General features: G+C 39.6%; 1 protein-coding gene across 5 annotated transcripts in view; it reads left to right on the plus strand.

Annotated features, from left to right (window-relative positions):
- PTPRZ1 (protein tyrosine phosphatase receptor type Z1) overlaps window positions 1-27,306 on the plus strand; it is a 144,804-nt gene that overhangs the window by 32,051 nt on the left and 85,447 nt on the right. For all 5 annotated transcript variants that reach the window (XM_055712534.1, XM_055712535.1, XM_055712536.1 and 2 more), the window contains exon 2: window positions 7,505-7,570. In XM_055712534.1, the coding sequence (XP_055568509.1) occupies window positions 7,505-7,570 (66 nt within the window). The remainder of the gene's footprint in view (window positions 1-7,504; window positions 7,571-27,306) is intronic.

Raw genomic sequence — 27,306 nt, forward strand, 5'->3', positions numbered from 1 at the left:
CTAAAGAGCCACCTTTCAGGAGACTTACTGTAACGTGACTGGAGGGGTAATGGTTGAGTAGAATTTGCAATTCCAGCATCAAATAAATGGTAAAGGAAAATATTTAATAATTGAAAACTTCCTCCTTTAGAGAATATATTTCTCTCAGTATCTCCCCCAACACCTTCATAGGGTTCAGTCTAAAGCTGTTCATTAGGGTCCACAAGATGCCTTTAACCATTGAAACAGTTTGCAGAAGAGAAGGTTTCTAACAGCTTGACTTCACAGCCCCTACTGTGCTAAAAAGCATTTATTTCACCACATGTTCCTTTGAGATGACTTGCATAAGGTCTGCTCTCAAGAGGTTTAGATAGATACTACCAAAGCTTGTAGAACTTTCCTGGTCTGTGGATCTTAGTATCTATTAACAGGCAGAGAGGCACTGGCGAAACAAAGTAAAGATTTCTAAAAACCTTTCCAAAAACCATTTAAATGTGACCTCTTAAGATTTTGAGCCTAGGAGTTAAAATTAGTTTTCATTGAACTTCTGAAATTACTATTGCAATGTTTCTGGTTTGTTGGAAAGGGGATTCTTGTAAATGTTTTAACACTTAGGAGTTAATATAAGAGGTAAAGCGCATATTCTTCATTCCTAATGATATTTATTATGCCTTGTGACACACAATTTTGCTAAAAGTCAGAATCGTAAAAGTTTATCTGTGGAATACCCAGAACACTGAGTAGGATCATGCAAACAAAATTAAGTTACCATTATTATTTATGTGTAAATAAAATCGAGTTCTGTTCGACTCTAGCTATCTCTTTCCTGCTTCTCTGGTACTGCTAACAGAAGTAAATTCATTTTGAAATCAAAGGCCTGTAGTTGCACTGACTTGATTTGGTTGGGGTTTTTTTGTTCATGTCTGGTCTGTATTTACTTTTTATTTATATGATTCCATGAATTTACACGTGTTGCATTAAAAAACCGTCTGGGCATGGGGAAAGGAATCTGAGTTGCAGCAGTTACATAAAAGTGTGTGCTAAGAATCACTGCTTGATACCTGCTTTTTTGAATAGCAGTTCCACTATAAACACCGGTTTGCCTCACTTCATACATGGGACACTAGTGTACCATCTTTGGTGAGATTAGTCCTCTTAAGTCCTTTCTTGTTTTGGCTTTGGACACCTTTCTAGGTGCTTCAGCAGCAAGGCAATCATCTAGCTTTTCTGTATTGTCTAGTTCTGTAGGTTCTTAAATTACTGAGATATCTTTGTGTTTAGCCCAAGAGCTTCACCGCAGTTAATTTCATTCACCTGTGCATATTCAGAAATAGCAATTCTGGAAAGGTAAGCACCACTGTCCCCCTTAAAACCTGTACTGTCAGCTTGGTTTCAGTGAGCAGACACTTCAATGCTACACTGGTTACCAGAGAAGCCTTAAAACTTCAACTAACTGCTAATGGCTTTGTAGGAAGCGTCAGACCATTTTGCTGCATCTTCAGATGATTTCTAGGTGCACAAGATCACAAATGGAAGGAGACATCTAACGTATCTTGCTGCTTTGCCTACAATCAGAGTGAAGGTGGAAGCAGGTAACTTAGGCAGATTGGATCGTACCCTGTGATATCCCTCCCGCTTGCCACTGGCTTCTTAGGAATTTCAGGGGCCCTGCAAACCCCAGGCATGAAAAATGCCAGTGGGGTAGAACATAAATTTGGTCAAACAGGAGTGCCTGTTGCTTGTGCATATACAAATGCACTGGAAAAATGTGATTAAATGTGATTTATAAACCTTAGCTGATACCATAGGGATTATCCTTTTAATTCACAGCACTATTCACTGTAAAGTTGTGACAGATTAAGTAAGCAGAGTGCCTATTAATACTCTGGTGCTTAATGATAACTGCTTTTAAATGAAACCAACCAATCTTTGTCTTCCTTTTTTTATTTTTGTATTTATTTTTTTTTTTAGATTTAAACACAGTTTGTGTTAGTAAATACACATGACAGTTGTCAAATTACAAGAGTTTTGTTTTGACTTTATATTTAGTGTAGGGAAAGTCTCACTTTCTCAGTCTGTATTGGAATGAGCAGCCTACACTCAAGCATAATGAAGGGAACTGGCTCTCTTTATAGATACCTGAACATGTACCAATGCCTAAAATAAGTTTACACAGAAGGAGCTGTGGGTGAAAAGAAAAAAAAATCATTTTAAATTCCTCTAAAGCTGTGAGAATTCTCAGCCCCATCTTGACAAAAGATTTAGACACTTCGACTTTCAGGGAGAAAGAACATGAAATTGTAGAGGTGGGTTATTAAAGCATTTTGGTGGGTTTAAAGATTTTACAGATGCCATTACAAAATCAGATAAATCCATAAGAGACCTTATTCAGACAAATGTAGATCATTCTCTCAAAGGGATTTATAGATAGCTCCTGTCAGTTAGAGCTGTGAGAGTGTTAGCAGGTTGTTCTCTGAATCTTTTCATTTCCTCTGTCAGTGTAAAGCAAGAATTATTTCAATTGAGGCAATGAAGCTGCACAATCATAAGATGGATGAAAGGTGTAGAAGTGGGTCCTGTGACCTTCCTGTCAGTGGAAGGAGCTAAAATAAGGAAATGACAATTGTTGAAGAAGCCCTCCATTTATCATCAGAGGTGATTTTGCACAGTTTTAGCTGTGTTTAAAGTTCTGTATTTACATTCAGAAGTAGAACCTGCATAATAAATGTCTGTCCGATCTACTGTATTCTTTACGTATTTTAAAAGCGCTGAGCATCTGTTTTGCTAATCATGTGTAGCTTCTTTTTCTGAATTTATTATCATGCCAATTTTGCAGTTTGTCTTCCTCTCTTTGACTTTGCAGCAACTTTGTCTGGTGTCCCACTTAGCCACAGATTTTCTTTCAGCTACCTTGTATAACCATTGTTCTTACCATACCATTCCAGTTTCTTGTGCGAGTCCTAATTCTTCTCCAGTGAAGAGATTTGTGTTTTGTTCTAAAAATAGGACTTTCAAAATATTCTATAGTGTATAAAAGTGCTGTATATGACTAGAGATAGTAGATCAAGTAGGGCATAAAGACTGAGCTACCTCATTCTGTTTGAATGAGCAGCATCCGAGACATTCACATTTAGACATATGTTGGTGCATCTCAGTAGTCTTCAGCGGAGGTGGGTCAGTTTGTGTGGTGGAAAATTTGAACGTGGGTAAATAGTCTTTTGTCCTTATAAACAGTTTGCTGAGCGTCCGGGCAAGCACAATAGGTATTTGAATAAAAACTTGAAGACTGCTTTACTAGTTCAAGCCACTTGTCTAATAACCCGTCTGACAATAACTAGTAGCCGATGCCTAGGCAAAGGCATTAAAATAGGGCAAATATGCAATGAGAATTTCCCAGTATAATACTTTTATCAGTGGACTTAGTGAGCCAAAAGTGGTGTCACTGTGTATAAGAGGTATTTATGGATTTCTCCTTCACAGAATTTTAAAATCTTTTCCAAACCTGTGTAAACCTCTGGTATTCACAGCTTCCAGTTTCTGCAGAGTCAGTGATACGAGTGTACATAGCAGAGATCTCACGAGACAGGATTTGCTTAAAACAAGAACTTTGGTATTTCTCAAAGAGAAAACTTACGTATTTTCAGTGAGTGCTTGCATCCTTCCTGGTATCCTGAGAGTTCCCGTGTTCTTCCTTGGCCTTAGAACCACAGGTTGAATCCTTCCCATGTAAACTGAAATTCCGATCAGTTTTAATACCAACATAGCTTTTATCTCCATGACTGTAATGCATTGCCATTATCCACTTATACTAGATGAATGCTTATGACTTTATACTCTTTGCTCACAAATTAGATTTTGGGACAGGAGGAGAATACCGAGTGACACCTGACGTCCCAGGACCAAACAATGTTGACAATCTAAATATGTAGTTAATAGTGCCTACCCCTACCGTGCATGCAGAACATCAGTGCCATTTGTAGAAGATTTCACAAACGCAGATGTTAATGTGTCACAGTTCCCATAAATAAGTCATTCTGATGTTAGAATCTCATAAATGCTGGTTCCACTACATGTGCAACTCATGAATTCAGGCTGCGTGGAGGTCAAACCGTAAGGAGGTTGTCCTTTGTTCCTCTTGAGTCTAGCAGCTGATACCTCTGTACAGTGCTGTGGCAAAAAGGACGAGCGTAAAGGGCAGGTAAAATTACAGCATCCTGGTATGAATTACAGCGCCAGATTACGCCTGCACTTGTGTCCTGTGTAGCAAAGCAGCATGTTTGAGTGCAGCATCCTCAAACATACTTCGTGTCTCAGACACTATCCTCAGAATAGCCTTTTTACCAAGGCTTAGTAAATACCGGGTCTCTGGTGGATACTTGGGCCTTGTTGCCTCAGCAACTCTGAGAGGATTTTCCCTGCCAGAATTCAAAGGTTTAAGGTCCTGTTTCCACTTCTCTGACTCATTTTTTTCTGGCACGGTGCCAAATCAAGAGGTTGTCTGTCACAGACAATTCTTTCTGTTAATTTTTAAAGCAATTTATTTTTTACCTTTACATATGAATAAATACACACAGAGGATCAGCATGGTTCGTTCATAGCAGTAACTCAAAAGCAACTCAACTGAGGCGAGTAAGTGCAAAAGGAATATCAGGTTCATGTCAAGAGGAAGAAACCCTGGTTGTTTATACTTTTTAAACAGGAAAAGATATCCACAAGATCTTGTTAGGCCCAGCACTATGCTTTAACTAGAAATCTGTCTTCTCTGTTTGGCCCAGTGACTGAACATGAGACAAGGTCGGCCACACATCATCGGTCCTCATGAGCAGGGGAGCATGTGCCACCGTTACTTCTGACTTCATGGGCCCTGGCACTGGGGCGCACACTGTTTGGATAGAATATAAAAGGAAACAAATCAAACAAACCTCAGAAAGAAAACTTTGGCTTTGAAGGACAGTAGAAAAAATGAACAAAAGCATCTCCTCGACAGGCATAGAAGGATAACCATAAAACTAGTTAAAACGTGATCCCGCAACTGAGCTGCCTTGTTCTACGAATAAATCAACAATCTATGGAAACATGTTCGAAGCAGAAGAGAACATTAAGGATTTTTTGCTTCATAAAGCAGCACCTCAACCAGTAAAACTCAAACTATTTTGGGCGCTGGCTGGAGATGTCAGTCAGTGTCAAAGGAGCCATGCTGACTGTCAAGCTAATCAAGCTCAAGTATCAGTATCATAGATTTACATATAAACCCACAAATCTGACATCAGTTTTGCCCTCTCTTTATTGAGGATGTTCTAATTATTACTGTATTCATTTAAATTAAATGTAAGGAATTTAAATAGACTATTTAAACAGAAGTACATGCTGTCATATACCATGAACAAAAGGGATGTCCATTTTTTAACTCTGAATTAAAAATTAAAACTTACCTCCAGCTGGTCTCTACACTGTTAGCTATCAACGCTGACGGTTTACACAGCAGTGCTTTATAGGGTGCGTGGTTGTGTTTTGCCAGGGAGTTTACCCAAGTAGCTCAAGGGAGGAATTGCTGCATTCGGTCATCCTCACACACTCACACACAGCATTTTTTCTCTGACACCCGTGCTGGCTATGATTCCTTAGTTGCTTCCTTCCCCAAGTGAAATTTGCTTTCCTTCCCCAGCGTTGCCACATATTCATAGCAGAAAGAGGCAAAACCAGAACCACTGATGATCCCTGCAGACGTGGGGAGGCACTTGGCTGTGAGTGTGCAGTGAAGGGGCTGTGGGAACACAATAGGTGAATAGTGGAGGAAAGGTGTATGAACTCCTGACGTCTTCTGGCATTTATAAAGACTTTCCGTAAGATTTACTGGGTCTATAAGTGTGTAATGCACCAAAAAAGTGAACCTTGCCCCTTTTTTTCTTGTTCATTGAAGCTATCGCTCCTTGTCCGTCAGACCTCCGAGTGGAATTTAAAAAGTGGTGGGAAGCTCTCACGCCCAAACCCTGCTTAGTTACCATATGAATGCTCAACTCATTGTTTGAAGTAACAATTAGGAGGACAATGGATAAAGGAGGAAACTGGAGACAGCAACTAACACCTGTGAATCAGAACTTAAACAGCCTTCTTTTACATAATTAAAGAAGCAGGCACAATGCACATTGACTTCAAAATGTGGTCCAAAGACAATGCTGGTGCATGTAAATCCCTTTTCAGTGCCATTACTTACATGTCAGGTTTGATCATTTTCTAAAAAAAATCTTAGTCATGAATGAATGTTGCAAAATGTCGCAAGGAGGGGTTTTTTTTTGGCGGGGAAGGAAAAAGCAAAGAGAGAAACATTTAAGAGCAATTGCAATTTCATGGAGGAGGGAGAAGTCCTGATGAAGTTGTTAAAATGCATGGACTTCAGATAGGCAGCAGAAACTCATTGTAAGACACAGAACATTTCTAACCTTGCAAATAGCACTTATGATTTAACAACCTGTAATCAGCACTATATACTTTTCTGTATTAAAAAAGAATGCATGCTATGAAATTGTTTCATTAAATCGTATTTATTGCAGAATGTGAGCAGAATTCTATGGTGCTTTCTCAAGGAAGCAATCCATATGTGTGCTTAACGTGCTCATATGCAATTATTTCTTAAATAGGTTATGTTGTGCTTCTCTAGAACTTTATTTAATGAAGCTAGTTAACATTATGACTCTTGAAATGACAGTATCAAAAAAGCTATATCTACAATTTACATATATTAATAAGTATTAGGGGCATAGTTGTCTATGTGCACACATCAGTAGTGTTGCTAGAATTGTACTGGCATAAAAAGGATAAAAGTGAAGGTTATTCAGTAGTCAGAATAAATCAGTGAGTATACAGTTAGATATTTCTCTCTGGAGAAATGTAATGTCATTAAAAAGTATCTAATATCTACCCTTCTGTCTCCATAAAGTTTACGGAGATATAAGTAACTTCACATACTTCAGCTATAATATTCCTGATGGTAGTACACACTGAAACCACATTTTGGAATATTTGTTCTCTATCTTTAAATGGTATCAGTAGTACAAAGTTAGAAAAAATATGTGAAGTCCTGACCACACTGAAGTGAAAGTTTAACTTGCATTGTCTTCCAAGTAATCTAGATTGGTTCTTTCCAACCATCTTCATCAGAGAAGATGGTTTCTTCACAGGGGAGTTGTACTAATTTTAAAAGGGAAAGCATGGTTGTGATGAAAAGTGGGAAGAAAAAAAGAAGAGAGGGAAAGAAAGAAAGAGGAAGGAAGGAAGGAAAGGGAAAGAGAAAGAAAAAGAAGAAAGTAAAAACTGAAAAACTGTTTGTGTCCATTACATGCTACAGTGTTGATGGTAATTATATTCTGTTAACTAATTACTATTCAAGGTCCAAGATAAGGACAAAGTAATTAATTAATCAGTAATTAAAACAGTGATTTTCTTCTTGGAGTGGATATCTTGTCTATACTTCATGTTCATGTTAGACTTTCGGGTTTTATATTGTAAATTCCTTGCTGTTTTGCAGATTTGGTGTACGGATACTATAGACAGCAGCGGAAATTGACTGAAGAGATCGATTGGTCATATACAGGTAAGCAAAACTGTCTGTTGGAGAACTTGCTTTTATGTGATAGTTTCATGTTCATTGTTAGAACTTCAAGAGCCTGTTATGTCTGTATACCACTTACCATATGCCTGAACAATTGCTAAAGTAAAAATGTAGGAAATGGAATCTGAGAAATTACAGGAACTTTACAACAGGAGAGACTATTTTCCTTTCTTACATCTGTTACTTTTGGAAAGAGAAGGTCGTCATCCTTAAAACCTTAACCTCAGACATGATTTACTTGATGAAGGCTGAGCCAATAAATCGCTAGGTGCTCATTTATCATCTGAATGTTACTCTTCTGGCAAGTTTGAAAAGCAGACAGGCTGAAACAAGGCACAGCATGTTATGTGAGTAAGAACACATCAATATACTGCTTATGAACTTCTGCACTTCGCTTCTGAGCAGCTGAGCATCCTTTCCAGGTCTCACCCTGATTCTCCTAAAAAATAAGTCATTTGAGCTCTCCCATTTGCATAAGTGAGGAAGATATACCCTTAAATTCTGTATGATCTTCATGACAGAAGGACTAAGAAAAATTCTTAATTAACCTCCTAGATTTTTCTGTAAAAGTCAAGCCACTTTCAGTAATATTGAAAAGGTAATTGTGTCCTAAATGATAGGTATATATTACTGAGACGTGACTCTTACATTTGTAATAATTTAAGTTACTGTTTAAAAAAACAAGTAGTTTATTAAAAGAAATAAGGACTGTCAAGTTTCAGTGTTTCATATATTTGATTCAAAATACGTTCCTGTTGTTAAAGAAATGTACGATTCTTTTTCTTTCTCTCATACTCTTTTTCATTTTTCTGAGAGTTTTTATCTTCCAGGGTGAAACATATCTAACAAGTTTTGAGCCTGGAGAGAATTGAAACAGGCTAGTCATAAACCTTTCAAAATGAGATTTATAATGAAAACTCCTACTTACACAGATTGTACTGCAAAATCCAAGCATAAGATCAATCAGTGCACTATTTCATGTTCAAAATCCATCCATTTTTTAATTTTGCAGTTAGAGGAATGCAAGGATAAGCCTCCAGGATTACAGGTGACCAAAGAGCAATTTATGAGTTGAGTTTAAAGAGCAGCGAATGAGTTTTGCATAGGATATTGGAGGACAGAGCTCTTCCCTAGCCTACACAGAACACCCACCCACTGGGCAGCTGCTGCAGCAGCCACAGGTCACATTTGCTGGATATTTTTGATGGCACAACAGCACAGACTCTGCAAGCTGGAGGACCCAGACCTGTTGGTTCTATCCTTTAACATGTGAGATACCTTCATATAGTCAGTTCATGTGCCTTGCCCTAGTGGCTCTACTGTTGGCAAAGCCTTTCTCCCCATCCAGACCTATAGAGTCAGGCACACGTGGTGCATGGGTTGCCTGAATTTGAGAGGAGTCCTGCTCAGCTCTGTGTGCCCAGCCCAGCAGCCTCCTGCCCCTGCAGCATCCTGCTCCTGCAGTATCCTACCCAAGCAGCATCCTACCCAAGCAGCATCTTACTCCTGCTTCTGCTGCCTCACCTGGCCCTCTGCCCCGTGGGCTCCGTGTGCCCCCAGCAGTCATAACACAGCTGGCTCCATAATGTGTTCAGATGTGGATTTTCAAAGCTTTTTGCAGGAGCTGCATGTAAATCAGGTACTCGGTGTCTAGGGATGGCAAGTGTATGGCGAGCTTTCTTGAAATACCAGGTAATTGGTTCGTGCCATAAAGGGAACACACAAATTCAGCTTTCACTCAAAAAAAGGCAGTCTCCCTGAACGTGAAGAAAAATTACAAATTTTAACATTGTGTGTTGGAGGCACAGAATTCTAGAGTGTGAAGCATATTGATTTTCATCTCATTCATTTGTAATAATTTGTCTGTTTTAATCTAATTATTTTGTTGCTGGGGGAAGTGGTATCAGGTACTGTATGTGTAACTACTATACCTAGCTCAGACCTATGGTTTTGAAGGATACACCAACATACGTATTTCTGAATGGATGACCTGTGCTTTGTCAGTACATCCTTTCCTCAGACACCAGTTATATTCTTCTGTCTTATTACCTGCTCACTGAAAGACCTGAAAAGTTAGCCTCTGTGTGCCAATGAAGTGTTATGAGTGGGCCTATCCTGCAACCATAGAGTTTAATCCACTATAACTAAGAAAAATCTTAACTGGCTTGGCAAACTGATCTGAGTTTGAGCAGATGTAATTCTCTATATCAAATAATAAATTTCAGACACATCAGCCACAGTGGGTCAATACACTCCTTTATTGGGATGGTGCTGTGAGGTGGAAGTAAAATGGAACTAGAGAAATAACTGGAATCTTATCTGCTGAAATCATGCAATTCTGAAGGTGGAGTTTCATAATAAAGCAATTTCACATACTGTACGTAAATATGAGTCATCATCAGATTTTGACTCTTGGGTAAATGTCTAAAGAAGTCATAAATGTTACTGGAAACATTTTGTAGTACTTCTAAAGGGCTCTGCTTTAAGCCATAGACAAATCCTGCATTTGCAAGCATGAATTTAGGTTTTTGTGTCCTGACTTTGCATGTATTTGCATAAACAAATACAGTGTTAAAGAGATGGAAGGCGCAAGCGCTTGTTACAGATGCATCCGATTTTTTCACGAGTAAGAAGCTAGTTTGTTAGTATTTTAACAATCTTTCATTCTATTTTTCATTAAAACGGTGATAGAAATCAAAAAAAAGGATACCGTGAATATTTTCAAGTGATGTCATATACTAAAAGTGAATCCAACCATTTTTGGTGTAGAAAAAACAAATCTACTGAGGAAGTTTATTTCCTCAACTCGATTAGATACTAATTGATGATGAAAGATCATTTAGACATTATTTAAGTGCACTGCTAAGGTTAGGCAATCACATATTATTTCAAACCATAAAGCAAGCAAAATAATCTTCAAGTATTTCTCTATTGTAAAGATGAAAGATTAAATTTTATTGATGCTTTGTTTATCTGCATTGTTTTTGCCAGAAGGAATAATGTAATGCTGTTTTCTGGGATTTTTTTTAACATGGCTGGTTGACAGTAGTCTGTGAAAACTCCAAGTCTGAACGTACACATGTAGAATTATCCAATGATACCACAAAGAAGATATTTTTTTCCCACTGAAATTTCTTTCTGTTCGGTGTTTCCGCTTGGTATTTGGGTTCTTATTCACAACAAGCTAGTGGTTTAGAGGGAAAAAACTAGAGCTCAGTTCTCTTAAGAGCAAGAAATTTTAAACAGCCTTCCAGGATTTCAAAAGATGAGGGTTTTAAAAAATGTTAAAAATTGGATCTAGTATGTAAATGGATATCACAGCCAGTTCAGTGTTCTTTGTCTCATCACTCAGGAGTATCGAGTTCAGTTTGTACTGCCATTCATTATGCGATACACTGATACACAGTCGCCTTATAAATACTGGCAACTCTGGTCTTGAGGAAGGGGTCATTTTAGTATAAACTGTTGGGCCTCTGGGTATTGAAAGAACAATTTTGTTGTTTGCAAGCAGAACGTGAATCATATTTCCGCTTTTCTGTGGGGGGAAGCATCATGAGTCACAGAATCACAGAATAATTTAGGTTTGAAAGGGGTGCTTGGAGATCGTCTGGTCCAACCCCTGGCTCAAAGGGAAGCGAACTTCAAAGCTGAGGCAGGTTGCTCAGATCTCATCCAGCACAGTATTGAAAATCCACAAGGAGGGAAATGCTGCAGCGTGGGCAGTGTGTTCCACTGTCATTTTGAAGAATGTTTTTCATTTACGCAACTGTGACGTCTCTTATTGCAACCTGTGACCATTGCCTCTTGCCCTTTCCCTGCGCGCTGTCCTGCAGATTGCCTTTACATAGCGCTGGACTCCAGTAAAGTTCCCCCTCTGGGCTCCAGCCTCTGCAAACTCAGGTGCCTCAGCCTGTCCTCATACATGATGTACTCCAACCCCCTGAGCATCTCAGTGGCCTCTGGTTTGTTAATACCCATCTCACACTGTGATGGGGAGGAAGGCAAAACAGTGGTGCACATTCTCGATGTCACCTCACTAGTGTGCAGTAAAGGGGAACGGTCACGTCCCTCATCGTGCGGGCTGCACTCTTGTCAAGGTTGCCCAGTACGTTGGTGGTCTTCCTGGCTGCAAGGGCACGCTGCTAACTCACACACACACACAACTTGTTCTCCATCAGAATAATTAATGACAATCTTTTCAGATAATTATTAATATCTGGTTGTCCTGGTTTCAGCTGGAATAGAGTTAATTTTCTTCTTTGTGGTTGGTACAGTGCTGTTTTGGCTGTGATGTGAGAACAATGTCGATAGCACACTGATGGTTTTAGTTGTTGCTGGGTGATGTTTGTGCTAAATCAAGGACATTTCAGTTCCTTGGGCCCTGCCAGCCAGAGGGCTGGGGTGGCACAGGAAATTAGGAGGGGACACAGCCAGGACAGGTGACCCCAACTGGCCAAAGAGGTATTCCATACCATGGGACATCATGCTGAGTATATAAACTGGGGGAAGAAGAAGGAAGGGGGGAGGAGGACACACATTTGACATTATAGCATTCGTCTTCCCAAGTAACCATTACGCGTGATGGAGCCCGGCTGTCCTGGGGATGGCCGAACACCTGCCTGCCCGTGGGAAGTGGGGATGAATTCCTTGCTTGTGTGCTTGTGTGCTTGTGTGCTTTTCTTTGCTTGTGTGCACGGCTCTTGCTTTACATATTACATTGTTTTTATCTCAACCCTTGAGTTTTACATCCCTTTCCGATCCTCTTTCCCATCCCTCTGGGTCGGGGGGGAGTGAGCGAGTGGCTGCATGTGTTGGTTGCTGGCCAGGGTTAAACCATGACACTGGTGTATCTCAGTGGTAAAACTTGGCAGTTCATTGATGATGCTCTTCTGGCCTTTGCATCAGGATTTTCTGCAATAGCAATGGCTAAACATAATGGCCTGCTGGTTTTGCTCCCATGTTGAACATTGAGCTAATCTTGTTAAGCTTAAAATTATTATCATTCTATGCCTGATTCAACACCCCCTGGAGATATCCCCCTGGCTTATCATTCCCCATTACTCTCGCTACACAGACAAAACCTTAGCTGTCATTTTAAAAGCTGGTTTTGCCACCTCAAATCTTGGAAATTTGCACTGATGTCTTCAAATGTTGATGCCTGTAGTTTGGCTTAGAAATGAAAATGGCCTTATTTTCAGTGGTACTGAGAAAACATAATTCTCTTTCTTGCCCAAACAAGATCTAATGTTTGGATTTCAAATGTTCTGTCATCTTCCAGTACTGAGGAGATTCTACTGCTAAGTCACTGCTCATAAAGTTTATGGAAAAGTAGGTTGTTGTTTATATCCATAATTTACAGGTGTATTTTGCTTTTGACTCAGCGTAAAAAAGTGAGCAGGGATCTCAGCTGTGGCTCAAGAGAATAATTTCAACATTGGCAGGTAATTCTACATACTCTGTAAAATGTCTGCTGCTTCTGCTACCCCACAGTTTGATCCAGGTAAATTGGGAAGTTTCAGGCTCTCCCCTCATCCTCACCCCGTCTCCCTGTTCAGCAGCCATCTGCTGGGATGACGGACAAGGCTAGGCATACGGGCATTGCTTTCTGCCCTGCAGCTGCCCTGGAGAAGATGCTGTTCCGGAGAGTGTGTGTGTGGGCACCCATGCACGCTTCTTGTGAGACAGCTCCAGGAGCAGGGCAAAGTTAGCCAGAGGGTAGAGGTGCAGGCTCTGGGTCCAAACTTGATAGAGGAGCCATTTCATGAGCCAAATCCCAACCGTTGGGCTGTGTGGGAGAGTGGGAGGCACCAGCAGGAGCCTGCTAGAGGTGGGATCCAGGAGCTGCCTACTGAACCAACTGATTTAATGGGCAGTTCTACCAGACCAAGCTGGAATGTCTCCAAGAGAACCCTGGCCAAAAGCTGATGAAACCTGCCTTCACTGGCTCTGTAAAACCATGCTCTGGGGAGATGATGCATACCAAATTACGTTCAGATTTTTTCTTGCTAGCTAACTACCGTGACAGTATGAGCATAACTTTATGAGAAGATCTGGTTTTTTATCACCTCCTGTGAAATAAATCACTTTGTGTTTTATATTCACCAAGTGACTGATATGCTGTATCAGTTTTGAGAATTAAAGAGAAGCCTATGCTCATGGGTCCTGTAGGTTCTTTCCGTAAAGGATGCAGCATAAGAAATCAAAATAACATGCATTCTTTTATTAACTCACATAAAAATAGCTCTGCAGAGGGTCTTTTTTTTAGTAGACCTTATGCTTCAGAGGCTGTCATACCTTTTCTTACATGATAGCTCATTACATGTATTTATATCTCTCAGATCACAGTCACTCATGGTTCCAGTATTTTGTCACTAAATTCACAGGCTCACTAATTAAAAAGCCTATTACATTATTATGGTTTTGAGAAGGCTGATGATTCAGCAACAGAAATTATGTGTTATGCATCTGTTCACATCAAAGAGACAAGGTGTCCTCAAGCGGGAAGCTACATGCTGGCATTGCTGACCGTAGAGAAATTCATTTTAAAATATCCCAGTATACTGATTCAACAACACAAAGCATGTTATTCAACACAAATAAGATATCTATTCAGTACATTTCTGAGTTTTGAATTCATATGAAGTGATATGGTTTGGAAGAGTCTGTTTCAAACATCCTTTCCTTTCAGTCAGGAGAGCTGATCTTTAAGCAGTAGAAGGCTACTAGCAGCAAAGTGCAATTTATTTAGCTTTGATTCAGCCAATATTTGTAGAATAAATTGAGTGGAAAACTGTTGCAAGGGTTTTTTTGGGAGGAGGTAAGAGAACGGACCCCATATTCATGCACTTTTCAAAGTTGGGTGGTTGTAAGTCAGGTATGAAGAACCGTATGTTGGTATTCATATTTGGCTCATCACTGGTAAAATTGCAGTGGTTTTCTTTCAATAAAGATTAAAGTGATGTGTTTGCTAGAGTTCTCTGGTAAGGAACACTGATAAGACCTATTCCTTCCCCCATTTCACTCCTTTATTACTATAAACAAAGGAAGCAGCTGGGTCATTTTCAGAAACTGCACAGCATCTCATTTTGAGCATCAACTAGATTATTCAAACACAGGAAAGTTGATTTCTGGAGTATAGGAATCAAAACATGAGATATTTGCCTAGTGTGGCACTGCTGTTTTGATAAGGTCTGGCCGGAGGTCAGAAAGATATAGACTACCCATTAAATAAATGTGTTTGGAAATTAAAGCTTTTTTTAGGAGTGCTGTCTTTGGGAATGCACCACAGTAAAATGAAAAAAGCAGATTGTGGATATCTCACAGTAGACTACAGCCTCTGGTAAGCCTCTTTGCCCTTCAAAAATGATCATGAAAGTATCCTCATGTATATACTACTGAATGATTTCTCATTTACGAGCATATTCAATCTGTGCTGCAGTGGGAAGGATATGCTCTTGAAGACTACTTGCCTACAAAATGCACAAATGATTGCTTTCACTTCATCATCACCTCCATATCAATATGATATATGGATTTGTGAAATTTAGAACCCAGTAAGTAATTCTGTTGCTTACGCTGACAGGACGCCTTGCTTTACTCACCTGCTACAGCCTGTTTGTTTAAGGACTTTCTTATGAGCATTTTTACTAGAAGGCTGTTCTGCTGTATTTTATAACAGATTTTGGGTTTTTTCCTAATGGATTCAAATCCCATTCTTTTCAGTATGCATAGTTTTCTAATGTAGTGGAATAAGGGCAATAACTAATTTTGTGCAACTTACTCCCAGATTTGAAGCCATTCATGACCTTGCATGCTTGGTGTTTTGCAAGTGCACCTGACTCAGTTAATCAGAGCATAGGAGCAGCACATATTGTTTCAATTTCTAAATTTTGAATACTAAGTTACTGCAAATTACTGTAAATGAACTTAAACCACATTTTCGTGCTGTACATTGGAATTTCATTTTCAAATGTTACAACCTCTTTCCCACAAAATAATAATTTAAAAAAAAAAAAAATCAATTTGAGAAACTAGGGGAACCCATCACCGGTTCTGTTTTGGATGAATCAGCATGTGCTGAAAAAAACCCTACACTGCTGAAAAATCCCGACCTTTCTGAAATTAACTTGTAGAAATGGCAGTTTCGGTTCCTCAGGTCTTCCTCTGCCATGTGTAAAGCAAGTCACCTTCTCATTTCAGAGGTAAAAAATAAACTTATCTTCACCTGCGTGTTAGAGCCACCCCAGTTTGTAGCTTGGTGGACGAACCCTGTGCTCTCTTGTGAAGCGTTAGCACCGTTGTCACCTTTCTTTCTACCTGCTCACTCTCACGTAGACCAGGAGGTTGAGCAGGTGTCAGCAACAGCTAGTTCAGTCTGCAGGCTTGCTGTAATTGGTAGTAAATCACAATGAAGAAGGTAAATTAGGATAAATTATTTTTCTTTGTATAAAGAATATTTTCTGTCAGGAGTTTCTGAGGGATGATGTGTGTTGTTTATTTACATACAGTTGTTTTATGTGCAGTATCAGGACATGAATCGGCACATTACAACAGTTCCAAGAAACCTGAGTTATACAGGAATGTTATACAGCTTGTTATTTCCAATGGGGAGATCCACTCTAGGAAATTTTCCCAAAGAAGTCTGCGTTCTGTTCCTCTACCAGGGTAACAAGCTTTCCACACTACCCTGAAGAAATAGCGAGCATGTCAAAAAGCTGCTTAGATCTCAAAGAAAGTATGTAATCCAAAATTAGGGCTCTGTGCCCCTGTACTTCATGAATTTCACGGCCTTTCTTCTCTTTGCCTTTTCTTCTGCAATTGTGGTGCACAGGAAACCACTTTTCTGCATTCAAAGTCATCCCTTCTTGTGGTGAAAGTCCTGGTGAAAGCTGTCAAAGTCTGTAACAGTTAATTTGCAGCAGTCCATGGGACGGTGGCTGTGGCACTGTGCATCCACTAGATTTATCAGTTGAACTGTTCCCTTCATTATTTGGTTGCCAGAATCACAGAAGTTCAGTTCTGAGCATCAATTTCAGCTGTGAAAGGTGCACAGAGTTCTTTTCATGACAAGCCAGGTCATGACATCTAGCTGCATACATATTTAGCTAATTCTTGCTATGCTTCAACAGTTGTGCTTGCAACAAGCTCCATACCCATCCTGCGGCAGCCTCTTTCTGCTCTCTTCCAAGAGCTTTCTTTATGGAAATTAAACTATGGCTTGATCTGATATTGCCTGGCATTGATCCTGGTTCAGGAGCCACAGAAACAATTGACTGTCTTCTTCCATCCTTTATCATAGTTGCTGCATGTAAAAGCTAAGCTGTTTTCCCTCTGAATGTGGTGTTTCGTTGTCAGTACCTTGTCTGTCAGTGAGCTTTATCTGATGAAGAGTGTGTTAGCCAGAGACAATTTAAAAAAAAAAAAAAATTTAAAAAATAAGAAAATGAAAATACCAACAATGGAAAAGCAAAGAGAGGGACAATGTGTTAAATGCTGGAAAAGAAAAATCATTTACATGTGAGGACTTGGAAATTTGTTTTCAAACTCCTGGTATTCCCCTAGCTGTGTAAGCTATCAGTTCAGGGCTTGGGTGCATGCTCATAGACTGACAACAATTATTTTTACTGAGTTAATGGCAAAAACAAGCACACAACAAGAAGCCCACCTTGTATTATCCTGCCTGATTAATGGAAAGGGAAAAAACCAAAAAAAATACTGCTGCTGGAGTATTTAGGAATACTGGGTCAATGGTTCATAAATTCTTTTCTTCTGTTTCCGAATACAGATTTTCTGCCTGCTTGTACATGTGCTGACCACTTTGCATATACACAGTACAGTATGATCAATCTCTCTCTCTCTTTTTTTTTTTTTTTTTTTTTCAGATACATTTTTCCTGTCAGTTTTCGGGAAAACAAATATTTATGGCTGGAGTGCTAGTCAGTGAAAAATTACAAAGACATTTTTATGATTATTCAAATGCATCCTTTTGAAAGCTAGTTTGAGAGTAGGGCTGTGGTATGTGTGAACAGAGCTCTCTGAATAGGAGCACTGGCTCATTATCTCTTTGATCTGTATTTTACCGGCTTTCAGAGTATCCAGAACAGATCAAAGGCGACCACCACAAACAGGCGGTAGACAATACGTAACATATTTTCTTGGAGAGGGGGCACATACTTTAAATAATGCAACCATTCATTTTCTTCAGCTGTAAGTACCCACTTCAAACAGATAAGTATGTTGTCATAAGTAATCTTTACCAACACATTTAACCACTGAGATCTGTACACCTGCCAGTCCTAATGACCACATGTATCTAATCAAAATGAGAACAATACTTGTTCTCCTTTGTATAAAAGGAACCAATGGTAATCTGTTGTAATAGCTTGATCACACATCTGAGGTTCCCTTTGAAATTCTTTGCTTTGTCTAGAGAAGCTGTGGAGCATGTGCTAAAAAGAGCTTTTCTGGATGGCCTTCTGTGTCTTCTCACTCCATCCCTTTCTTGAGAGTTCCTACCCTTTCCATTTGACCCTTTTTGTCATATTGGCTTATGAGCTCTCTTATGGTGCAGCCATAACTTGTTTCTCTTGCAGTATAAAATTCTTGGTTTTTCTCACCATCAAATGAGTGTATAGGGTTTTGTTGCCTGCTTCTCCTTGACGTTCCTTAATGGCTGCATGAAGTAACTGCCAGTTTGCCACTTCATCTCCTGTGTGTCCATGAGAACACCTTTCACCTCCCAGTTAACCAATGGGGAAGGAGCCAGCTGAGTGTTTCCTTGACTATCTTGCAGTCTCTCCCAGCTGCCTTTTCCTAAATGTCAGGGACACCCCAGTGTTGTTACCATGGTGCATTCAGCTGGCATGCCTGCAAGAGTTCACAAAAGCCAGCACACCCAGCACACCCACCGCGTGTTTTACAGGAGCATACGATGAGGGAAGGCACTTACCTGCTGTATCACAGCTAAATAGAGCATAACAAAAGATGCTTTTTGGTGCATATTCTGTATAAAAGTGGACCCAATTTAGTACCATAAAACCCATCAATCATTTAAGAATACTCTCTTTGTCCCATTTGTGAGAGTGTCAGTGTATCTATAGATGCATGACAAGTTACGTATATAAACATGTTGGTGAGCTTGCCAAGTCAACAGGTTAGTACATAAACGTAAATGCTGATGAAGGACAATGAGATTTACACTGTGCTGTATTCATTAATTACCTTCTACAAAATATTTGAAGGTGTTTTCTATTTCCTCATAATTTCTTATCCAATCTGCAGCATTATTATTAGCAAAAACAGCTTTTCTTTGATATGGTTTCCTAGTTTGAAAGTCAATACAAATAAAGTACATCCCACATCCAGCCTTTGGAAAACATTATTTTTTAAACCTCAGGTCTACAGTAATCTGTAGATGGATTTGTAGCTGAAATAGCAAAATCTGTTTTAAAATACTGACAGATTTAAAACCTCACTTTGAAATCCTATGCAGCTGAGTCAAATTGTTGTCTATAAAAGAAATCATTCACTTCATAAACAGATTTCAAACATAAACATGAATAAATGCCTTTGTTCCAAATAACAAGCTACCAGCAAGTTCTGTTCTGGTCGCTTGTTTTGGCTTAAGTTGGACATATTCTCTGCAAGAAATGGTTAGGTGGACTGGAAACATGTGTCAGATTCAGTGATCATACAGAGAATAGCTCTGAACTACAGTACACTTTGGTCTATCTCTTTGATACATATTTCATAGAAGCAAAATACTCGTCTCCCAGTTGCTTAGCATTAGCCCATGTGAATTGAATCAGGAGGATTTTCCAGTGTGATTAAGTTCCTTTCACCGAACTGTTCAGGTTTTTCTTACTGGAGCCAGATACGGACTCCCCACCTCCAACAGCCTGCTGCTACAGGCGGCCATGCCATCTAACTCTTGCATAAAATTGATCGAACTCTGTGTTAAAAGTAGTGGTGGTATTTTGCTTCATAGTTCCACTGAAGGACTATCTCAGAAGCTCACTCTTGACTTTTAAACCTTACCTGCATTTCCAAGCTAGCTGTATTAGCGAGCCGTTGAGGTCATCTGGTTCTTCTGATAGAGTTGGTTTGTTTGTTTGGATGATTTCTGGAGAGTTCTTTTCTGTTGCCGATATTTACCTGGATTGATAGCGCAGTCCTGTTCTGTTTTTTTAAATCAAACCAAGATAGTCTAGTCTCTTGTCCCCTTTTGATCACTGTACTAGCTTTTTCTGCTGACCCATGGTTCAGCTAAAATTCTTTTGTCTTCAACATGGGTGATCAGCATCTCCTGCATTTATTCTAGATGAACTGTCCCCAGGAGTTTGTGCAGACACATTAATACTTATCTTTACTAGGAGTTACTTGGTTAGAGCTTCAGAACACACTTGCTTTTACATCATACTGTCTGTTTACAGTCCTCTGAGACTGTCAGACATGGTCTAATTCTCCTCCTCCCCCGTGTTTTTCCTATGGTGAGATTCTTATTAGTAACAAAAACTCCCACTAGTTGTCTCTAAATGTATGCTTTCTACAAATCGCATTGTTGAATTTCATGCCATTTTTACTACATTTCTCAAGGTCAGCTGTTTTTCCCATATGCTATACTGGACCTCAGTGTGATGGCATGTTTTCGCACTTCATGTCATAAGTAGGTGTAGTAAGCAGAACTGAGAAACTCCAGTTTTCTGCACACACACCGCCTGGTACCTCCCATTTAGTGATGCTTACTATTTTTCCCCTTTTCCAGTATTAACTAAACGAGCGAAAGTACTGATTTGTTAGATACTGTGGTAACAATTTCAGGTATTTACTGATCTGTTCAGCACAATTACACAATTTCTAGGTTTTCACAGACTTCCAATTATTGATCTAGTCTTCCTTCCTTCCTTCCTTCCTTCCTCCCTTCCTCCCTTCCATCCATCCTTCCTTCCTTCCTTCCTTCCTTCCTTCCTTCTTTCTTTCTGTCTCCCAAGATACCTGAACCTGGATACCAGCTAAACAGCCAGCTGCGTTCTCATTCATATTCTACAGGCGAATTCAGTCTTGCTTTAACTCCATTGACTTTATAAGCATGAGTCAATATAAGGAAATCAGCTCATAAAGCATTCTGTATCCTAGGCGAAGTATCACTTGTGTTGAAAGTTTATTTCCTATTCAAGCATCATTAAATTGCAATGATGTATAGTCTTAAAATAAATGCTTGTATGAATATTAAACAACCAGTTAGCAGGTTTATTATGCCATCACCCACAGATAAATCCCATTTTGATAAATTCCTTCCTAAATAACACTTTAATTACTGCTCTATAAGTACTGAATTTTACAACCGCAACTAATTACCTATATTCAGATTTCAAACTTTAGTCTAACAGCCTGAACTAAAGCCAACTGAAATCAGTGAAAAGATATCCCCTGACTTAAAATTGAACTTCAGATCAGGCCTACGGTATAGTTATAACCAATTTATATCACATTAACAATGGAGTATGTTTCTAAACAAAATTTAGATGAATGGATTTTAGCAGTCATGGAGTGGGTAGCAAAAATAATCAGAAATGCGTTGACGGCATTTATTTGACTTCCAGCATGTAAAAATTATTATTAAATTATTGGGAAAAATACCATAGCAAAACTAGGAGTGTTTGGCAATTAGGTGAGGAATCACTTTAAAATACCCAATGGCAATTAGCTGTCCCTGTACAGACCCCTCATTATTTTACATTGTAAGAGAAATTACAAGCATATTAGCTGGATTCTACAAAGTTGATCATCAGTGAAAATTAATGTTGACATTTAATTGTCCTGAAACTTCATATTTAATATCTCACTAAGATAGATGGCTCAGTTCACACTTTCCAAAGCTATTGTTTCAGTCTATGGTAGTACTAGATCAAAATTAATGCATGTATAGTTTTTTCTGCACAACCGAGAATGATGGAAACATTTACAGAAGTAATGGTACTGTGAAAATATAAAGTAATTTCATAGAGCCTGTCAAGATTGATCCTGGACAATCTTCTCCCTGGAGGTGATGTTCTTCGGTATTTTCACAAATATCTCAGACGACAGAAGAAAGAGAGGGCATTTGCAAATCGATGGAGGACACCTTGCTGGAAGTTGCAAGAATTTTGGGTGAATAATCAGAATTCAAAATGAGCTTGATGAAATTGGAGAAATGTCCTGAAATCAGTCAAATTTATCAATACAATGGTAACAATGGTAACTGTAAGCACAAAATACTCCAATTGGAAAAGAAAATCAAGCATATAGATGCAAAATGGGGACTTTGGTTAGCTGGCTGTGTGGCAGTTAGCTATAATTGCATCTGAATTAACAATATGCTGTTGTAAAAAAGGCAATCCCGTTTTGAGGTGAATTAACAGGAATGATGTATAAGCCATGGGAGGCAATTATTCTGCTCTACTTGTCACTAGGAAGGTCTCAGCTGTACTTCTGTATTCATCCTTGGGCTGCACGCTTGTAGAAAAGACAGTGACAAATTGAGAGAAGGTCCAGAGAAGGAGCAAAAAGAATGATGGGGATCTAAGAAAGGCCGAACTCTTTGGAAATAAAAAACTGAAGGAAATAAGTGTAGAAAAGGGAGTAATGTTAATAGTCTTCAAATATTCAAAAGTTGTAATCAGTTACTCTCCATTGCACTGAAGCGACAAGAATGAATCAGTTTAATTTGCAGAAGAGAAGGCGTAGGTGCAATATTAGGAAAAACTAACTGTGAGAATACCTAAACTCAGGTTGCTTAGGGAGGCTGTGGAATCCCTCTCATTGAAACTCTTTCAAAAAAATGGGGAGGACACGCATTAGTGACTGATAGTCTAATTATACTTGATCCTGTAATGAAGGAAAGGACCCAGATGACCTTTCAGTCTTACACATCTGTGATGCTTTGGAGCAACTTAAGACCCTGTTTAATCATCTTTCAGACAGCACCTAGGGTATATGTTGTTGTACAGACGAAGAGAATACTACCAGCCATTCCTGAAGTTACACGGATTTTCAGTCCTTTACTACTTTCTTAATCATCAAGCACTGATCTAAGAAAAGGTTTTCTGTGCTAGGTCATTTCCCCATTTTTGATTGTTTGAGGGTGTGGGAGTAAAGACTGTAAGGAGTATTCCAGAACAAAAAAAATGTGGGTTTTATAAGGAGGCCCAGAAAAATGCGTAACTGGAGGAAAAAAAAAAAAAAAAAAAAGAAATCTTTTCTTTGAAAGCCCTAATATGTCCTCATTTTTGATCTGGACCCTAAGGATGAGGTAGCTTTTATTTTATCAACTCACTTCCTGTCTAGGGCAAGTGTTCCTTGGGCAAACGCTTACCACCGCGCCCTGACATAAAATATGTGTTGAATTAATTCCATGTTATCTGGGTGATTTAGGCTACTGTAATTGTTTTGAATGGAAATACAACAGGATCCAATGGGACAGAAGCTTCTCTGTGAGGGCAGGAACTTCTTAAGCCACTCAGACTTGTTTCTAAGGCTTGTCTGATTTGCACCTACAATTCAAATTTGACGTGGAAGATGTCTTGTAATTCTTTGCTTGTAACTTTGCGTGGGTTTTATCAATCACTCGCTCCTCCAAAGCTTTTGGATCCCATTTTGAAATCCAGACTCGTTTGCTCTGAGTGGACATTAAAAAGTGGTTTGCTTTTCTTTGGACATTTATTGCAGACAATTTGAGATTAAATTTATTTCACTTTCTGTCTTTTGGACTACTGCAAGCCTGCAGTCATGCATGCTCAGTGCTGCTGTCTGAGGGAAAAGCTCTTTACTGAGGGCTGGCAGTGCTTGCCTTCTCGTGCTGCTGATCAGCTCTGATCATCTGGGCAGTCAGCAGCTGGAATCTGCTGACTTTCCTGTCGGAGCAGCCCAAGGGTCAGATGTTGTGCATTTGTGCTGCTTTTAACTTCCTCTGTATTTGTGGGCACAGTGTGAACTAGCAAAGCCTGTGGTTTCATCAAGCCTTCTGCACTCCTGCCATAGTAATGCAGCTGCACAGCATCACCTGTTCACCCAACTAAGGGCTTCTAGTGGGTGCTGCGTATTTGTCCTAGCATTCACATTTTACATTAACATGAGAAATCAGCTTTGCCAGCATGCTGTCTCAGAACACCTTCACAGCTTCCTTCAAGCAGCGCAGTGCATCACTGGTGCTCATGCATTTGTCCTTGGTGAATCAGTTTCTTTCATGTCACCCTTTTTTTGCTTTCTGCCTAGCTGATGAGTTCCTTATAATATTCCCAGAGGTGACTGCACCATGGTGTATGGTGAAGCCTTGTCCCTGGGAGGGTAGTGTTAGGTTTCCTTTGTGGGTCATAATGATACTGCGTAACGGAGCCAGAATATATGGCTAGAGATGGAATAGTTACAAACAAAACCAGCCCAACAATAGCAGATCTAGAAAAAACAGTTGTAATCACTTTTTTAAATGTCAGGCTTGCACCTGCATAGCCTCATCAACCTTTTGTATATGTTCTTTAAAACACAAACCATTTTCTGGTTGCTGAGCAGCCCAGAACAATGACATCATTGTAAAAGTTTTGTGCATGCTTTTGTAATAAACTGGCACATTATAGGAGTACATTTAAGTAGATGCTTTTTTAACCTAAGATACAATAAATACACACTGAGGACCTGATTCTAGCTAAGCAGTCCCTTGAGGTTACTGGGAACTGAAAACACTGCAGTTTACAGGCTTATGCACTTGGCTGATTTAAAGACAGAGATGCAGTCAGGAAAAAAACGTCTCTGTCACTTCCCAAACATCTTTCTTCTTCCCTCTGACATCTTTCTAAAACCCATGAAGTGGCTATTCTAGTTGTCAGAAATCATTAGGTTTTTTTCTGGAAACAGAGCACGGAAGTGCTGGTGTGTATGAGGAGCAGAGCTGTCTGTCTCTGCATAAGGGCATCAAGTTCATCAGGCTCAAGTATCATTTTTTTTTTATTATTATTATTTTTATTTTCAAAGGAAGCTTCCACTGCTATTAATTAGTTGAAGTGAAATATACAGTCAAACAATACTTTTCTGTTAAAATGCCCTATGGAAATACATTCAATTTTCATTTTGCTTATTTGTGCTCTCCATTTTACACACACCAAAGTTTACAGCTTACAGTCTCAAATGTTGCAGGCTCCTACGTGAGCTGTAACTGTCTAACTTCCTATAGCTCCTTTCTTCTTCCTGCAGGATGGTGCAGTTTTCATGCAAATTAGTGCAGCTCAGTGGAACTGAGGTTCCAGATGCAGCTTCTCCACCTTCCAAATTAGATTGTGTCTGAATAAAAGGCAAAGACCAGACCTAGAAGGAGAGACCAGACTTCAGGCTGTTCCCTTGCCCTCCTTCCCCTCCACTAAATACTGTAACCGTAAGGTGAAAGTCAGGCTTCTTTTTGCCTTGAAAGCTGAGGTCTCACGCAGTGTAGAGGCCACAGCAGCCTAGCCTTTTGGAAAGGATGAACACTTCTCTCTTTCACTGGTTAGCCTTTTCCTAATGTCTTGGCATAACTCCTTCAGGCAGAATAAACCCAAGAACTCAAGTCACTGCTTCCTCACCCACTGCTCTAACCACTACTGCGGAGACAGTGGTATGTTATCTGTGGCCATCATCCCCATTACCATTAAGAGAGAACCTATTGAACTGGACAGATATGACTGCCCTTTGAAAGGTGACTGCCTTCAATATAGCCAGTGAAGAGGGAGAGGCACTTAATTTATGAATGCTGGATCTCCCCCTGCAAGCCCTGCAATATATTTCACCAGTTGCATTAGATGTGTTGCATTAAGCTTGTGCACTGCCACAGAGACATGGCCAAAAAATTCAGTGCACCTTCCTTCTGTTTCCTCTTTTGATTTGAGTGAAACTATAGCATATGGGTGCTCAGGAAAAAAACATGCTTTAAAAATAGGCAATGTGATTGTCAGACCTCAAACGCTGACAAACGTGATCCCTCAAACCAAGTAATCTGATTTTCATGAAAATGACTGACCAGGGTTGAAGTTGGCAGCAAGCATCCTTTAAACTCTATGCAGGGCAGCAAACCTGCAGTTTAAAAGCCAAAATCTTGAGCAGAAATGCAGCTTAGGAAATGTAGAAATGGCTAAATGTTTCTTAAAGGTTATTTATATATCCACTTCTTATTTTTCATCCTCTGCTTCAATGAAGGTTGTTTCTACATTCCACAGCTCGTGTAGGAGGCCGTGCAAGGAGTTTAATAAAATATTAAAGCTGTCATCCCACAGGACATATTGTTTATACCATCACAGATGCAGATTACATCTCAGATCAATGGAGCAATTTTTTAAAAACCTCTTTTCTAAAGCAGCAGTTGGAGTACGATTACAGTTGTCCACAGTAGTTATATCATACAGCAAATTAGGAAATATATGTCAGGACCCATTATTCTAATGGGGGTCTTGTAAGATTTTTAAACAATGTAAGTAGATGCCAGACTTGCAAACCGATGACCCTCTTTGAAACAAAACCCCCAGTAGAGAGGAGAGAACAAAAATACTGTTGACTTGTACGTGGCTGTCAAGTTAATGCTTCACAGGAACCCACAATGCTAATCGCCCTTCTTGAATGCAATTTCTTCCTTTCTGTAGCTCCCTCATAAGGTATCCCTTAAGCACTCATTAGACCAGCACAGCTGAAAATTGGTAAAATTGTTTTCAATGTCAGCTACCACCATTTCAGCCCCGGTCAGATACAAAAGAGACAGCACAATACTGCTGATGTCACTTTGTTTCCTGCAATATTTGTAAAGAAGCATTTTGTTTTCCAACCGCATTAAAATAGAATAAGATCTTACATATTTATGCTCCATCAAATGCTCAGTATGTGCAAGGATGAGAACTATAAAACTGTATAAGGCAGAGGATTGAAATTCTCTGTCCTAAATGGCCATTTAAGTAGCACATCTGGAGAAATGCAGCTGCCAAATTTTCAGCAAGCAGCAGCAGCATTAACAAGGGAACCATTGTGATATGCGTAATGGCAATATTTATTTTATGCAACTAAGAGTTTGTCCTAATAACAGATTAAACTATGTACCAAATTAAAGGCAAGATCATGCTTTGCAGTCTTTCAGTGGGCTCTAGTTATTACGGGATAGGGACTTGTCATACCAAATCTGAAGGGGTGAGTTTATGCAGATATACAGCTGCAGTCAAGTCAAATGGCATGGGATGCAGAGTGGGCAAGGGCAGAGAGTAAAGCTCCCTTAGTACTCGGAGCCTGCAAGCTGAGCAGTATTTGAACAGTGATCAAATGTTCTCAGGAAATGTGTTTTAATTAAATTCTGCTCATCTAAGAAGTGAGACAAGGACACAGTTGTCAACTGAAATCGCTCCTTGATGTGAGGCTGAATGCTGGTATCATGAGTCCCTCACAGTGTCCCTCAGTATTTTGCTTTGGCGGGATGACAGTAATAGTACAGGTTGACAGTGCAGAGGCGGGCAAGGACAGTGCTCTCCAGGCCCCACTTACTGACATTGCCAATGTGGTCGTGGAATATAATTTTCTAGCCTGCAGAGTAGGATGCACAACTCATCCCCAGCTTATGTGGATTCCGTAAATGAGATGGGGTGCCCAGGATGGCCATGGAGAACACTTGTAATGTCCCAGGAGCAGTAAGCTCTGGCATAACTTATACAGCTCTAGTGAAGAAGTTTTCTTTCTGACTT

The sequence above is a fragment of the Falco cherrug genome, chromosome 5 (genome assembly GCF_023634085.1).
Source record: "Falco cherrug isolate bFalChe1 chromosome 5, bFalChe1.pri, whole genome shotgun sequence".
NCBI classification, from domain to species: domain Eukaryota; kingdom Metazoa; phylum Chordata; class Aves; order Falconiformes; family Falconidae; genus Falco; species Falco cherrug.